Genomic DNA, 16,798 nt, shown 5'->3' with positions numbered 1-16,798 from the left:
ACTAATTACGTCATGTACGCGCAACTTTATTGGTCTATCTATAATTATTATTTACAACACAATTTTTTAAAATCATGTAACTCTCCTGTGCCCTGTCTCCACAAGCAGCGTTTCTAATTTCAAACCGATACGATCCGAGATTTTGTACTGATATGTCCACAGAGCTGCCAGAAACATTGCCTCATCCTGGTTTTTTGAATGGGCTATATTCTCCAACACAAATTCTTTCACCTAAAATTTCCCACATTTTACTCAGGCAGCTCTACAACCAAAACAACTAACACTAAATTCAGCTTCATATGCTTTTGCAATTTCTTCCACAAGCCTTGCCACAGCACTCATGTCAAGAGAAATAAACAGAGGCTCTGGATCCTTCTGTAACTTGACTGACGCCATAATTTGAGTTGTGTAAACAAGTAGACCATCCTTGAACTGTTTCAAAGATTGAACTAGTGTATACAACTCATTTGTAAGTTGCTCTAAACTTGAGGAAAAGTCTTTTGGGTTATTAGATTTCAATGAAGCTATTTCCTTAACAACAGTGGCCCCCTTGATGTGGAGATCATTCCACCACTGTATATTATTATAAACGTCTGCTACCAAATCTCTGACTACTCTTGGGAGCCCAGTTAAATTTTTTTGTGGAGATCCTGCTGCTGGGCTTTGTGGCACTAAAAATTTCTCATTCGTTTGAAATTCCTCTGTACACAAAACAACTTACGAATGATCGGCGAGAAACCTTTATTTGGGGAGCTCGTGTGTCGTTTGGGCGTTTTATTGCTCATTTCTAGGCAAGAAACGGTTAAACCTAACCTCACAAATCACGAATGTTCCCTTAGACACGTCCGTTTGAGGTTTGAGCCCCCGATTAGAAGCATGTCGGTTCTTCTATCGACTCAAATTCAAAACGGTTTAAAAACCACATTTAGGAGACATTTAAAAATCAAATTATCACAACCGAATGATGGGGTCAGATACGCTGGCGGGTTGTCACAGAAAGGTACGATTTTTTTAGGTTATGTGGTTCAATTGAAGTGTTTTTTTTTTTAGTTAAAGAGGAGGAAAATGAGAAAAGCTTCACTCCATTTATGAGTCTAATCAAGTCAAGACGCGCTGAAGCGAGAAAAAGTGTTTTAGTGCAGGTGCAGTCAGCACAATCCTTTAAGGAACTGCACTCTTACTGCAGTTCTATCGGTACTGTCAAACAAATGTTACATTACACTGTTGGAGTGGAGCCTATGGTAGATCTGACAATTTTGGTTAATTGAAACTGTGTAATTTTACTCTTTAGAATTTTATCATAGTGGAATTTGCATCAGAAAAGGATGTTCAGGACATTCTGCAAAAAAGCTCACATGTAGAGGACAGTCAAGTTGTTCCTGTCAGTTCACAGTTTTTGTGGTTTAGGGCTTCAAATAGAAAACTCCCAAAGTTAAAACAAAGCAAAAATGCCACTTTAACTGTAGAAAATGGGAATGTTTCCTTGAAGTCAACTGAAATAAGTGATTTGATAAGAAAGTGTGACTCAGTAATAACTTAACCAAAGCTAGAATTAAATGATACAAAATATTTTACAGGTTTCTCACCAAATGAATGTTCTGTATGATGCAACTAAATTAAATGATATTGGGACAAGATTAAAATTTTTGACTGCTTGCCAAGTAGAAAATTGTGTAAGAGGGATGTTCCCTACTGCTAAAGCATTTCCATTTGGCTCTTCTGTTAATGGATATGGAAAAATGGGTTGTGACTTGGATCTAGTTTTAAGACTGTCAGATGAAAAAGTAATTCTAATTAATGAAGAGTTCAATTTATTTGACAGTCCAGTTGCAGATTAAAGATGATGCCAGACTGATGTTCCACTGTAAAGCAACTCTTGGATCTGAAAGAACAGCTTCCCAAAGAAACATGGAAGCAATGGGAGACTTGCTACAATTATTTCTACCAGGTTGTTCCCAAGTCAGAAGAATATTGCAAGCTAGGGTCCCCATAATTAAATACTATCAGCAATTCACAGATGTTGAATGTGATCTATCCATGTCAAATATGTAAATTTTTTTTAATTGAATTTTTCCGTCACATTTACTGTTTTGTTTAGGTCTGGCGTCCACATGTCTGACTTTTTATACATAATGGGTTCCATTGATGAGAGAGTGCGCCCTTTAATTTTCACCATCAGGAAATGGGCGTGTGAAATAGGTTTAACAAATTCTTCCCCAGGAAGATGGATCACAAATTTTTCTTTGACCCTGTTAGTGATAGCTTTTCTCCAAAAACCCATCAATTCTGCCCCAATATTACCGTCGTTAAATTACTTAGTCAAACTAGCTGAACCCGACGACCGTTATGTGACTGAAGACGGCATTAACTGCACATTTCTTAGAGACATAAACAAACTGCAAAAACCGACTGAAAACACGGACAGTCTCCAATCTCTATTGGTCCAATTTTTTGAATTTTATTCTCAATTTGATTTTACATCGAAAGCCATCTGCTTGAACGACGCCGTTTCTATAACAAAACCAGAGCACTGCGCCATGTACATCGTGAATCCCCTAGAGAGGGGGCTCAACGTTAGCAAAAACGTCAGTTTAGAGGAACTGGAGAGGTTCAAGGTCGAGGCGAAAAACGCGGCTTGGTTGCTGGAATCGCAAGAAACTCGAACAGAAAACTGGGGGCTGTTGTCGATATTCGAAAACAAGAGAAAATCTAGCAGCGTGTTGAATTTTTCGTGTCAAAACAAGCAAGGAAGGCTGATGGACGTGAGCGCGCTTTTCGACGAAAACTCGGAAGAACCGATTCAATTTAAAAATGAGACGGTCAGGAACCAGGTAGAAAATATAAAAAACGAAAAGAAAAACAAATTGAAAGAACTGCAAAAATTAATTAGGTAACAATTCAATAAGAATTATCTTTGTATTTTTTAAGTATTATGTATAGCATATTATGCATTTTGTAATTAAAATTTTATAGTATCTAGAGGAATTTAATTATTTCGTTACTTAGTGACTCTCCCCCTTCTTTCCAGCAACTCTCTTGAAGTCGCCCATATTTGTGGTATTGATTGGAGATCCTATTATTGCAAAGTGGTCAATCTGTGTAACTTCACCTCCTGCTTGATTATCCTTCACAAAAAACTGAATGTTTTGAACATTTTGAAACTTAACATAGCGAAGATTAACAGGATTGCCTTCTAAATCCTCTGGAGTTAATCTAAAATAATTATTTCAATTAAAACATTCCCACATCAAACAATTTCACTCACTCTAAATCTTGAACACTTGTGTAGCTGTCAGCCAGATCAAAATCCAAGGTTCTTGGTTGATTGATAAATATTCTAATAGTTTTAGGACCTTTATCAGCTGGAGCTTTGACCTTCAAACTGTGAATCTTCACAGCTTGGTTAAATGCAATTGAAATAATTAACTGCAAAAGCAAAACACAATAAAATTGTTGTTAAATTTTTATCAACAAGTACTTGTTCATCACAGTCTGACTGCAGATAACCACCCCCAGAGTTGAGACCATGTTCTAAAGAATGTTCATCACTTTCATTCAAACACTCACATTGTGCTTTCATAATGAAAGATTGCAAGTCCATCTGAAACATCAGTTTAACAAAATCCTCGACCACTCTACCACTACTCACATGTCCAGAAACAGCTTCAGCTTCATCACCATCCTCCGACCCATAATATTGCTGAATTTTGTTTTCCAGCGCTGTTGGGTCTGCCCCTCTCAGTGTATCAACTTTTGTCTACAACCCCAGCATTCAACCTTCACCCCATTCCTTCCATACCACTTACCCTGTTCCTGTAGAAGATAAAAGTAGGCATCGCCGAAACACCTTGCATCGCGGCAGTCTCCTGGCATTTATCCACATCGATCTTCAAAAACACCGCCTTCGCGTATTTCGTAGACAACTGTTGAAAAATCGGTGCTATTCTTTGGCAGGGGCCGCACCTACAGCACGATTTCTTCCACAAATGACACAAAACATTTTTAGGTTAACTCACCAACTGGCAGTGAAATCGGCCACGACGAGCCGAGTGGAAGCGTTTGATAATTCCGTCTGGAAATGGAGTTCGTCGTTTATTACTTTGATTGTGCCCATCGCGTTTCTTTCGCCGCTTTTGTCACTTTTTCACTAATTTTGGCCAAAATTTGATGACTGGCACTTATTTTTCTTGGTGAATGACAGCAACGAGTCACGTGACATTTGACAGTTTGACGCTGGCTGGGTACGTTCCAAAACCGCAACAACAATAATAATAATGCTGGTAAAGTAATTGTCACAACAATTTCTTTTTTATGCTGCATATTAGCTAATAATACGTACAGAAGAAGAATGCACGTGCTGCATACGTAAGTGAGGATGGCGATAAAGGAAACAAACAGAAGCGTAAACGTAAAACGCGAAAAGGTCATGTCATTTGTGTGATAAATTCTGTTGCAAACATAAAGTAAATATATTTTGATAGTTTTCTGTTGGGGTAGTGTTATCGATTAGATGCCGCTCATGGTGATTTTTCTTTCTCTTTTGTGCTATTGTGGAGATCGTATAAAATAAAATTGCTGAATAGAGTGCGGGAGGCAAACCCATCCAGGATTTATTGACGTAAAAAAATACAATATGCAAATTCGTTATTATTTTTATGATAACAGCACATACAAAATAAAATTAAGCTTTCTGGAACAGTGATCACAATAAATTTAAATTCGAAAGATCGGCAACAGCGACCATAATAATACAAAACATTTATTAAAGCCAAACTCTCTTAATGAATTACAATTTACTAAAAACAACGTTATACACATTTTTAGCTTTAACTTTACAACCCCTAAAATAGTTATTGTCTTTACACAACAGTTGATAAAATTGTTTAACAAATAGTAATATTATAACAGAAAATCTACTAGTCTACTACACCATTTTGTACAATTGCAGCCTACAATTTTCATTTATCGTATAGAAAAACTAGGACAAGTTAAATGAAATTATTGACCATAAGTAGGAAGAAGTTTGATAAAAGTACAAAATTATTATTTACAGTAGAAGCACAGCTATAATAGATCTGATCAATTTCAACAATGATATGCTTATTCTAGATCTATCGGATACCTTTTGAACTCAACGAAATCTGCCTCTAACAATACAGAACCGCTTAACCGTTATATGTACAGATTTTTGGAAGACTCGATTTTGTTCGTTTCGCCTTATTTACATGATTTAGAATTTCGCAGGTACATCTATTAGCGTGAGGCTGCAACTAAGGCGGTAAGGGCGCGTCTACAGCGACCGTACCGGTGCAGACGCGGCCTTACCGCCGCACGTTTTCAGGAACATTGCGACTAAACTACGGGGTTGGGTAATGGTCGCTACTTCAAGTGAAGGGACATGGGGAGAAGGTCGCAGTAGCAAGCGGAGCCCCCATCTCCGTCCTCGCACATCTGTATGCACCACGCGTTCCAGTCGTAGGCCTTCCGGGAGGTCTGGCCGCTGATGCCCACGATGCCGTCGTTGCCGTAGCCCGTGAGGTTGGCGTAGTAGCCGCACTCGTTGCACCCGTAGATCCTGTAGTTGTACGAGGTGCAGAAGTGGAGGCAGATCTGCAGGAAGTCGACCGTGAAGAAGGGCGTCGTCTCCTGGGTGTAGTTGCAGCCGCACAGGGGATACCCGAGCCGGTTCGCGCACAACAACGGACAGGCGTCCTTCCGCGTGTAGTTGGCCTGGGTATGGTCGTCGTTGGACTGAGACGATTCTATCGGCAGTCCTTGGGGGATCACGTCCAAGCATTCGTCTCCGCAAGGCTCGCCCCCCAACCCTGCCATGCACAGCTCGGCGCAGATGCGACGCTCCTGGGACTTGGTCATTATTGGTCGGTCGCTCGTGTCGTCGTCATAGTAACTGATGTGTCTTGAGGTGGCCACGCCTAGCAGGAGCAGGACCAGTATTGATATCCTGCGGAGTTGGAAGTTTATCAAACGAATTAATTTTTTCGCACGGAAGGGGAAATATGGCGGAGGCGACGGGAGAGCAGAGCGAGACCTGGGCACAACGGGGGATGTCAAAGAGGCGGTTTATGATTTGTAAACAACAAACTGATTTTCACACAAAGGAACAATAAGGGGGAAATTGGTGGCGGCGAGGAGCTGGGCGGCTTCTACACCCCTTTTACTAATCTAAAATAAACAAATCGGTCAAGTTGAAATGTCATCTCTAAATAATAAATTAATAAATGTAAAGGAGTTATAGACTAGAAAAAGTACCAAATAAAAAGTGTCCGATACGTAACGGTTGAGATCTGACTCGTAAATTCTTTTGTTTCCCATAAGAAGAGTTTTTGTTAACGAAATGACATTCCAGTTAAGTTTAGACTTTAACGGCTGTCGTTATTAAACAGAGCTGGTACAAAGTATCTACAAAGATTAATGTTTAGGACGAAATAGTTGGAGTTCACATTATTCAAACAAAGGAAATTAGGACATTGACGAAGACATGTAAATTGTTACACCACGAAATAAGTATTGCTTTAGAAAAGTTCAAAAAGCTGGTTCGTTAGGTGATTAATGGGCTTACTGGCTTATGGAGACTCGTTCCTTACGTCACTCGTCCCGCAAGTGCCAGCGCGCCCGTAAAGATTAATTTACTAAGCGCGTCACATAAATAACTATTAAATTTGTGAAGATCGAAATGGCTTATAATGTTCAAAAATAATAGTAGAGTATTTAATGAGTTCGTGTGTAAATTGGGCCTTTTTTCTCACAGGTGGGCCATTATTAAACGCGAATGGCCCAATTTACACAAGAACGAGTTGAATACAACGTTTTTTCGTTCGACGAGCCCCTTAAAGGCTCCAAATCGCGTAAAATCTTTTAAATTAGCTTGACGTTTCGTTTTGACAAGTTGTGACATTTATCAAAATCCGTTCCCACAGGAGAACATTCTCAAATTCTGACAGTGTTGAACAAAAAAATAAATAAAAACGTGTTAGTTTAAGTTCAGAACTGGACAACATTTGAAATCTAATACGATAAGATTTTAAGCAAAACTTAATCTTAAATGCTATTATAACGAGCGTTCAAAAACTGGCAAGTTTGGACTTGGTGTAGTTTCAAACATGCTTCTCAGTATTTGACCAACATAACCTAAAATTAAAATTAGGAATATGAACCGAACGTCAAACTGCGTCTTAAACACACATGCGTTCAGAAATGCACAAGTCGCTCCAAACGAGCGAGTTTTTGAACGCAGGTTACATCGCGTATTTGAAAATATTCAAACTTTTTTATATTGAAGCTTTACACGAATTTACAAAAGCCGCAAATTAATGAAATGAAAAGCGATTGTCCTTAACTCTTAAGTAAGCAAAGAGAAGAACTCTTAGCAATTTCTCTTGTTTGTTGTTGTTATCTCAGTTGAGAGTAAAACTTAATTACTCACAGAAAAAAGTAAGAATTCTATTTTTAAATCTTTTGTAATTATTCCAAATGTGAGTTAAGATTCAGAGAAGAAATACTATACTTATGATGAAAATGTAAGTTTTCAACAAGAACTTCCGGTGTTTTTTGAATTTGCCGGATTCTTCGGAAGCGTTTTGCTCTGTTTTAAACTGTTGTGGAGTGTCATTTCAACTTTCCGGAATTATATTTGTTCCAAGAAGTGAGGACCGCCAGTATATGTAGTGTCCTCAAAGTTTCCTTTTATAGAAAGGAACAATTGCCTGTCGCAGAAATACTTTCAAGTAGGAAGAGTGTAGGAACAATGATTTTTCTTAGTCGTTGGTAAATTTTGTGGTCAAGAACAGTCAGAGAGAGAAACAATTTGGAAAATCCTTGGCCTCAGATAAAGACAAGAAAACACTCTAAACAAAAAATATTTAAATAAAACCTTTAGAAGAAATAATATTGCAAAATTAATATTCTTGCAGAGCTTTGGTATTTGGTATTTTTTAGTTTTGGATTTTGAAAAAGTTCCCTTTCAATCCTGCTGGTGTTATTTCCTCGATGTTGATTTTCCCTTCTCTCGCAAAAGACAACTGAAAAATGAAATAAGCCGAAGGGGTGGTTTGCTGGTCCATGGGCGCGCTGCTCGGTTGGCCGCCAACCATGCGGAAAACGGCGGCGGGCCTGGTGGTGACACTCGATGTTCAATTGTTTGCTGGTGGGGCGTCGTCGGCGCGTCGCGACGCTGTGTCTGACTGGGATTTATGACGTTTGAAGGGGACATGATATATTTGCCAGGATGATGACACTTATTAAATCGTTTGCTCTGCTAATGCTCCTAAGCGTTGCATTCGTGTTAGTGTTATGGCTGACATAATTTCGGGCACATGTCCGGAATGGCATTAACTTTTGTTATTAAAACAAATCCGTCACTGGCATTTGCACAGCGGAATGGCGGCGGGAAGTGCTCCACTTGAAATAACACAACAGCACAAAGGGTGGACTCAGAGGTGAGCATAAAATAAAAATTAAATAAGAACAAGGTGAGTTGTGGTGAGTGTGAAGTGGAATCAAAGAGGAAAGGTGATTCAGATTGTTGTGCGACCATTAAGAAGAACTGGGAAATGTTAACAGTATTGTTAAATTAAAATTAAATTGTAACAGTATTATAATCAGTTGTTTATGAAATCCACCCTGTATTATACTCGTATATACAGGATATTTACGAGTGATAATGAGCCCGACGGAATTTAAAATGCAACCCACAATACATTTCCAAAGTAACGTGGCTATTTTAAATACATATCGTATTGTTTTAAAATAAAATTATAAATCCATGATGGCTTTGATTCCAATAATTTTATTTGTCACAACTGACATTTACGAAAAAGTTAAAATTGAAAAAACAAAATCCACGGTAAATTTGCAAATGTATTGTGGGTTGCATTTTAAATTCTGTCAAATTCATTATTACTCGTGAAATTCCCTGTATAACCAAGAATAAAATACCAAATTTAGATTTATTTTTTTTTTACTTTATGCCTTTGAGAAGTCCAACAAGTGAATCTCACCTTTGGGAATAAGGGAAATGTGATATAATTAATTGTGGACCACCTGTACTTTCACTAGTCTACGAGAGGGTCCATTATTAATTGCCCTTGGCATAAAAAGAAATGAAAATAGATGACCCTACACCATTATATCTAGTGGTTTTAGACTTGGCAGAACATTATGTGAAAATGAATCTTGGACACCCGAAAAAGTTAATGCCCTGCTAGAAATGTTTAGGATAACGAATGGATTTGTTGAAATATTTGTTACAGCGGATGAAACTTGAATTCTTCACGTTAATTTGCAGTCAAAATACCACAGTATGGAATGGATGCAAAAGGTTCACCAAGACTTTGAAAATTTCGTGCAACTAAAACTTATGACACGAGTTTTGGAATTTTGGAATAATTAATTATTCACTGTGTAGCAGTGTAGCAGGAGAGTATTAGCCTAAATAAATCTCTAAGGATAATTGTTGTCTAGTAAAAAGGATAACAGTGGAACGAGGTGTACATACAATATTTTTCCAGGATAAGCGCTGGCTCAGAAGATTTTTCTATGTATAAGCGTTAACATTTTTTCCAAGTTCCACATGTTAGAATGATTATTGTTCATTTTCCAAAATTAAAAAATACCTTTGCGGGATTCATTTTTGAGCCGATGAAGCATAAAAGAGTTAAATCAATATCATAGAATATAAAAAAAAATAGATTTTCTCCAAAAGAAACGTTAAAAAGTACTTTAGCATGGTTGCAACAAGTATACCGTATGGTCAAAAAGTGCCATCAAAGTTACATACGAAGAACAAAATCAGCGTCTTAGCTTAATTCATGTACTTTTTATGTAAATACCTATTGCTAGAGAACTATCACTTGCACATTACAACGGTTCAACTAAACGTTTTTTATAGTCTAAAGTAAAAACCATGTTGTAAACATTGTAAAACATTTATAGTGCTTTAAACTGACTCTAAAGGTCCGACTAATAAACCGATAATATTCAATTCTTCACCGAAGGGACATGGTATAGTACCGACCGTTTCATTGTAATTTTACCTCAAAACTATTTCACCATAAGGGTGTCTCATTCATAATTCTTATCAAATCAGGTAAAAACTCCTCATCTGCAGGGAGCGTTCTTACTAAATTCAGATTTGTATATACAGAGTTATTCACGAAAGACTTCCGACGAAAATTTCGTTATATGCAACCCAAAATACAAGAAATCCCTGGAACTTGATTTTTGTTTAATTCGAAATAACTTAGCAATCCAAGTAGCTTGGCGAATAAGATTAATCATGACACTTTCTCTTTATTGAGGTTACGTGTAAAATTTTTTACAACAAACATGGATGTTGCCTATTTGGAAATCGCCGTCTGTAAATAAATGTAGCTTGCACACCATTTTTTTTACATTGTCCACATATGAGAATCATATCCGTGTTTTCATCTTTTGTGTACTTTATGAAAAAAGTCTTGAAAAATTATGGTTAGTTAAAAATGTGAAAACTGACATGACAGACAATATAAGAGCCAGCAATCGTATTACTTTTTATAAATTTAGGAGTCTAGAAACTTTTGGAATTTGTAGTTTCCCTTGCATATAACGAAATTTTCATCGGAAGTCTCTCGTGAATAATCCTGTACATATTTTAAAAATGAAAGGAATCTGAAAGCCCATATCTGTCTAACATATTGTATTGTCTTAGGTCAGCGCATTGAAAAAAATCCTAATTTATCGCTTCTACATGAAATTCAATAATTGCTCCCTCACTGTACGCCAAGTGAACATATTTTTTTATCTATTAATTTATTACATATTAACTTAATACACTACAAATTGGGGAGAATTGTATCCAAAATTAAATTTTTTCATGCGATTGTACAAGGTTATTCTAAATGATTGTAGTCGAAGTAGGCCATGTCCATGTTATTACGTTTTTGCATCTTTCATGTGAACTGTCAGTTGTGTCGCTGCACTGTCATTTTTTATGTGCGGTGATGAGAATTTTATTTATTTTTGTTAAATTAACGATTGAATCCAGAAATATTGAGTTGTTCTACAATCAATTTTAAAAATATTAAGTTGTTTTGCACCCAATTTAACACATCATTTTGATAATTTTTTTATGTGGAGCGGCAACCATAAATTTTAAATTCAGTTTTCACGCCTACTTCGACTACAATCATTTAGAATAACCCTGTAGTTGTACTAAATTGTTACCAGTCAATAGCAAATGGCACCAAAATAAATGTACCTAATAAAAAAAGGCAATTTAGAGGACTTATGTTGGCAATATTGTACAATTTCCATGATATACGAAATGAATCAGAGGCCTAGTTATTTTAGATCCAGTTTTGTTATAAAAACTAAAATAAATATGTGAAATTTTCAAATTTAAAAATAAAAATTGTTCACTCATTTAGACTATCATTTAATATTTTTTTAGTTAAGAGAATATTGTTGAAAGTGTTTTTGATTTGACTCTACAGTGAAGATCCAAATCAGTATGTCAAGTGTACCGGGTGCTCCAAAATTCGCGGAACAGCTTAGCAGTACGTTGTTAAGTAGTCATTAAAATATCAGGTAAAAATGTTATAAACAATCAATTTTCTTTTTTTGCAGAAGAAATGGACCTATTCGTTACACTAAATTTGGCAACATTTAAAAACATTCAATTTACCCCAATAATCTGCAAATATTTCATTTTTGTTGTATCCATGGAAATAAGAAAGAATTGAATTTGTTATTAAAGTTGGCGCTGGAACTGAAGCCGTAGGGCCCGTTTGTGTTTGGAACAAAATGGTGAACATTTTCAGCATATGTTGTAACATTGTTTAATAAAATAAACATTACCATTGTAATTTTTTTCTTAATTTGATTCGCCATTTTCTGTTTAACAATTGTCATTATATATGACGTTTGTTGCGATAGTTCAAAATTAGATGCCTTAACAGTTCCAGCGCCAACTTTAATAACAAATTCAATTGATCGCACGATATTATTTGAGGTAAAAGCGACATAAAATCACTTCTTGCAAATGCTGGAAATAATCGCCTGATCACAATGATTCAGCACTGACTAGTAAAAGACAAAGAGTCAAAATCTTTTTTAATATTTAAAATAAACGAGATCAAAGCTGCACCTTTTAAGCCGCCAAATTTTCAATAAACAAAACTGTTACAAAATAGCTAAATGGGTAGAATTTTTATTTTCAAAAACTAAAGCTGGGATCATTTTCATTTAATGAAAATTATTATGAAGATATCACTTAATTGTTTTATTAATTCAGTAAACCTTATTTTAAAATTAATTTGGAATTAATTTGTTGCATAAATGAAATGCTAAAGTAAAATTCTGAAATGTTTGCGTTGTTTTGCAAGTTTGGAAAAAAAACTGGTAATTTGTGTATATTGATTTAGAATGTTCAGTATAGTTCGTTGCATATCTTGAAGTGCCTCCAGATCAAAATTGAAGAAAGTAAAAATAAGATACACAAAATATGAGAAAGAAAAAATAAAATTCAAATAGTGAGCAATCTAATAGCAAGAATTATCGCAGGTAAATGTTTAGTTGAATGTAGAAAATAAAACTGCGCGAGTAAAATTATTAATATTTGGGGTAATTTATTTTTATTATTTTATTATTTGGGAGATTAATTTGACGGATAAATATCTAATAATTGTTTCATGTAAATATTAAATTTGAACAAATGTTTGATATAACTCACCTGTAGCACACAAACATTTAACCAAAGCGTTAATGAAAATAAATAATTTACTCACATGCCCGTTCAAATTTTATTCCACACTAAATAACTCTGTTCCGCGGAATTTCTGTCTGATTAATAATCGTAACTCATTGTCATCCATGAATTATATATGCAGTGATCAAGTATTAGCTAACATCGACGTAATTACGATTTTATAGATAACACCGTTGTACAAGAGATAACACACGTTTTAGCCCGAATAATAGCTGATTTGGAGTAATGGCTGATAAAACCGGAGTCGAAACGACGTGACCCACCCATTTTCGAAATTTAATAAAAATTCCCACCCGACTTTCTACTCTCGTCAGCCATTTGCAATAAAAATCTTCCCATTAAGTCGACTTTTACGACACGACCATCTAGACGTCTTTATGTGAAAAAAAGTCTTCCAAAAAACAAGCCTAACAATTTTTCGCCACCATCCGATATTGATCAAAACCGCCTCCGCTGCTTCCATCCTGCAAAACACAACAACCGCCTCCAGCTCCTCAAACTTTTCGATCCATCTCTTCGAGCTTATCCTCGACGTCGTCGCGTGCCTTAACAGCCGCCCCCGTGGTGCACAATTTTAAAGCGTTCGTTCCCGGGGGCTGCTCGAACGATCGCGTGTGACGTCACGGGGGTGGGTGGACGGAAGTGGAGGCGGCGATTCGCCGCCATTGGTGATGTTGTAATTGATCCTGAACATTTATACGCCCGGTAATTTGTTTGCACCGGCTTCCCAAATCGGTCGCAATTGACTCTGATGCGAACGTAAACCGATTCAGGAGAGAGTCCTGTGGTCCTGAATTTAAACCAGGACACAATGGCGACCGGGAAACACGGGCTTAAATTGTTAATCGGACTATCTGTTGAGCTGGTTTGGATAAGTGGGCGGCGGCGACTGCTACAAAAGTGAAGATTTTTTTCGGCGGCTGTAAAAGACAGAAGTTAAATTAGCGAGAGATTGATAAGAGAAAGGCGGTTCAGGTTTTAATGGGGAATGTTGGGAAGGAAATGGGTTCATTACACAAAATGCTAAAGAAAGGAAAATGGGAGACGTTTCAGGGAAAACTGCGTGGGTTGGTAATTAAGAAAAAAATTTGCTTGAACCGAGACAATGGACGAAGACATTAATACGATAAGGAGTGGAACATGTATTAATTAAATTTGGACTAGAATAAAGAGTAATCCATGATTTGCATAAATATTTTCAAATAATTTAAATAACTGTAATTTATATTGTTAATGTTTCGTACGTGTTATAAATTTTCATTTTACTGACACATGTTCATCCAGTGGCGTACCTAATTATTTAGAGCTCTTAATAATTGGAAAATTTTGCTTTTTACTTTTCAACCAAACAATTTTCAATTATTATAATTTCAAGTTAAGTCTAGTTTACTGGAACAACTGAAAAGCATATTGTTAATAAAATTCCATCTTTTTTATTTCCTAAAAGTAAGTTGGGCAACGTGTATTTTTTTTTTGTTATTATTTATGGGAATGAGAAAGAACAGTCAAGCAAAATTATTACCTTAATGTCAACAGGAAAGTAATGATACAAAAATATCAGGACTAAAAATAAAATAGAAATGAAATACAAAAATTCGAGTAAATGTTCAAAGTTCTGTCCATGCTGGTCTCTGCGAACCTTAAATCTTCCAATAATATTAGTTTATTTTTTTACTTTTAGTTTAGTTTTATTACTGAACAAAGTTTCAGTTTTAGAAAAAAATTCAAATACATAAATATTTTTTTACGATTCCATGACTCACATCATTAATCTAATATTTCTATTCCAGAGAAACAGAAATAATTTTGTGTTCTCATAAATATTAATACCGTGCGATCGAAAAAAAATTGAGTAAGCCACGGCTATGATGGTTCTCGGTTGACAGCGTTAATTTAAATATTGCTCTATTTGACAACTGACAAGTTTCTCCAATAGAGGTTAGATAATTGAAATATGTTTCTTTGACAACAACAACGTTTAAACTTTTTTATTTGATCTCACTGTATTAAATAATATAAATAGAATATTTTTAAAAACTGCGGAACAATTTTTGACTTAATAAATTTTAAGGTTAAGTAATTTATGTTACACAACATGTAACGTGAGTTCAAAATTGTGCCAAGTGGCCACGTGCTTGCTTGGGCACGAGGCTTGGCACTGATGCAAATATAAAAAAAAAATAAAATCTTCTCGGACAAGAGTTGCGCTTGAGTAATCTTCGGTTTGAGAATTAAACGAGTAGATTATACCAAATGATTAAAGGAGTGAAGGAAATTTAGTGAATTGGCATCCACGAGCAATTGGTAAGCTTCGTCATTGTCAACAAGTCGTGTGTTGATTTATTTTTTAGGTTAGGGTTTTAGCTGTTTCGTGAATAATTGGCTGTAAATAATTTTGCAATAAATGTTTTGTGCACAATAATAAAAAAAAAATTCGAAATTGAGCGTGATGAAGACAATTGTGTTCTATTTAACTTTTGCTTTGACACGTTGGAATTTGATAATCAGGTATGCCAACATCAAACTTAAAACATGTGGCCAACCTAAAAAGAAAAAACACAAAAATGTACAGTCACTTGATAGAAACACGTTAGGTTTTAAAATTGTCATCAATTCTTTTGTGAAACTGATTGATAAAAAACAACCACGTAGAAATAAAGGCAGGGTACTTTTCTTTCCGGTGTAAGAAATCCTTTCTAACTTTCTATTGGTGCATGTTTCTTGTTTCTTTAACGTAATTGGTTAATATAATATAAAGATAATTCTCTACACCTAGTTACTTTGAAGCTTGCCCTGTATAGCACCACCTGTTATCAGTTATCACCAGTGGCGCTCTTTCAATCCCACTGTCCTACTTCCAAAGCATTTCTACACCACTGAATGATTTAGATAAATGTTGCATGTAAATCTTCCCTAATGGATCGAGGAGATTTAGTGCAACACCAAACTTACCAAGATTGCTTTAGATTAATAGGTCAAAAACAAGAATAAATCACTTTATACAGTATCTCGTACAGATTATAGGTCTGATTTGTAGTCTAGATCTGTAAGTAGATATTTATTATGTACGACTGAAGCAACTAGATATTTTTTGAGATTTCAAGACGCTGAAGGAGTAAAATCGCTTTTTTCTAATCCAGTTACGAAAATCAATCATTGTGATATGTCATTTTAGTTGTCAAACGTGCTTCATTTAATAACCAGTAAAAAAAAAAGTGACATTATATCACTAGTGTTAAAAAGTGACAATATATTACCACTAGTGTTAAAAAGTGACATTTGTGATATTAGTAGTATTATCCCGGAAAATTATTGAAATAGCAGATTTAAACAGGATTTTAATCAGAATGTGTGCTTTTTGTAACTAAATTAGAAAAAAATTAGCAAAATGGCTATTTTTTGCACACGACAATTGTCACGTCTAGTGCAAAAAGACGCTCATTTTGCAACTCGTTGCATAAATAGCTATTTATTAACGTTAAATCGCCAGATATAATCGCTAAACAGTTTTACCAAATTATTATTAGTAGGTACAGATTTTTTTTTAATTAATGCGCCAATTACTCTAACAATTTTTCATATATTCACGAATAGAGCAAACGTTTTCTCTCTTTGATTAATGTCAAAAACAATTACATTACGGCAACAACAAGTTTGTCCATGTTGTTTTAAAAATGACAAATTTTAATAATTTTCCAGCCCTCGCATCCCGAATATTTGAATATTGATCAAAGGGTAAAGGAGTAAGGTCACAGGACATGCGTACAATCCCTTAAACCCCATTGGTGACCAATACATAGCACACCTACACATTTTCGATATTTATTTTTCTGGCTTTGCGAAAACGTCACATTTGGCACAAAGCAATGATGACTTATTGGAATTCTTTCATGATTAATGACATTTCTGAAAGACATGAATTCGCCGGTTGAACAAAACCGTAATGAACTGTCAAAAGCACACTTTTTCCAAATTTGATTTCTACATTATTAATAAAAGTTGGCGAATGTTTTGGACTGCGACTTATTGCGGAGG

General features: G+C 35.6%; 3 protein-coding genes across 5 annotated transcripts; 1 reads left to right on the top strand and 2 right to left on the bottom strand.

Moving 5' to 3' along the window:
- The first annotated feature begins 709 nt into the window (after window positions 1–709).
- On the top strand, window positions 710–2,977 carry LOC138124406 (poly(A) RNA polymerase, mitochondrial-like). Of its 2 annotated transcripts, none has more exons than XM_069039437.1 (6): window positions 710–1,000; window positions 1,051–1,241; window positions 1,292–1,528; window positions 1,578–1,784; window positions 1,834–2,048; window positions 2,099–2,977. In XM_069039437.1, exons 1-6 carry the CDS (start codon window positions 724–726, stop codon window positions 2,892–2,894), a joined length of 1,923 nt encoding a protein of 640 aa, XP_068895538.1. In that variant the 5' UTR covers window positions 710–723; the 3' UTR covers window positions 2,895–2,977. The 2 variants fall into 2 exon arrangements, with proteins under 2 accessions (XP_068895538.1, XP_068895537.1); XM_069039436.1 differs by having other exon boundaries at window positions 1,828–2,048.
- Window positions 2,883–4,221, bottom strand: Txl (Thioredoxin-like). Of its 2 annotated transcripts, XM_069039441.1 has the most exons (6): window positions 4,017–4,218; window positions 3,807–3,963; window positions 3,650–3,757; window positions 3,479–3,601; window positions 3,266–3,426; window positions 2,883–3,213 (listed from the first exon to the last, which is right to left on the bottom strand). In XM_069039441.1, the coding sequence occupies exons 1-6, from the start codon at window positions 4,112–4,114 to the stop codon at window positions 3,003–3,005; spliced, it is 858 nt and encodes a 285-aa protein (XP_068895542.1). In that variant the 5' UTR covers window positions 4,115–4,218; the 3' UTR covers window positions 2,883–3,002. The 2 variants fall into 2 exon arrangements, with proteins under 2 accessions (XP_068895542.1, XP_068895541.1); XM_069039440.1 differs by having other exon boundaries at window positions 3,479–3,757; window positions 4,017–4,221.
- Window positions 4,222–4,580: 359 nt separating this feature from the next.
- On the bottom strand, window positions 4,581–12,888 carry LOC138124025 (uncharacterized). The gene is made up of 2 exons (XM_069038944.1): window positions 12,783–12,888; window positions 4,581–5,962 (listed from the first exon to the last, which is right to left on the bottom strand). Coding segments are annotated over exons 1-2 (585 nt in total). The 5' UTR covers window positions 12,785–12,888; the 3' UTR covers window positions 4,581–5,379.
- Window positions 12,889–16,798: the final 3,910 nt, after the last annotated feature.

The sequence above is a fragment of the Tenebrio molitor genome, chromosome 2, assembly GCF_963966145.1.
Source record: "Tenebrio molitor chromosome 2, icTenMoli1.1, whole genome shotgun sequence".
Classification (NCBI taxonomy): Eukaryota; Metazoa; Arthropoda; class Insecta; order Coleoptera; family Tenebrionidae; genus Tenebrio; species Tenebrio molitor.
The sequence above is the reverse complement of the archived record's forward strand: the minus strand, read 5'-3'. Positions and strand labels throughout refer to the sequence as shown.

What these genes read in the sequence shown, in the direction of transcription:
- LOC138124406 (XM_069039436.1), top strand. Translation starts at nt 724, where the DNA reads ATGATCGGCGAGAAACCTTTATTTGGGGAGCTCGTGTGTCGTTTGGGC. An exon ending in CTGTTGGAGTGGAGCCTATG is followed by an intron (nt 1,242 to 1,291) that starts GTAGATCTGACA and finishes TTTACTCTTTAG; the next exon opens with AATTTTATCATAGTGGAATT. An exon ending in GATCTATCCATGTCAAATAT is followed by an intron (nt 2,049 to 2,098) that starts GTAAATTTTTTT and finishes TGTTTTGTTTAG; the next exon opens with GTCTGGCGTCCACATGTCTG.
- Txl (XM_069039440.1), bottom strand. Translation starts at nt 4,114, where the DNA reads ATGGGCACAATCAAAGTAATAAACGACGAACTCCATTTCCAGACGGAA. An exon ending in TTATCTTCTACAGGAACAGG is followed by an intron (nt 3,758 to 3,806) that starts GTAAGTGGTATG and finishes CTGGGGTTGTAG; the next exon opens with ACAAAAGTTGATACACTGAG. An exon ending in ACAAGTGTTCAAGATTTAGA is followed by an intron (nt 3,214 to 3,265) that starts GTGAGTGAAATT and finishes TAATTATTTTAG; the next exon opens with ATTAACTCCAGAGGATTTAG.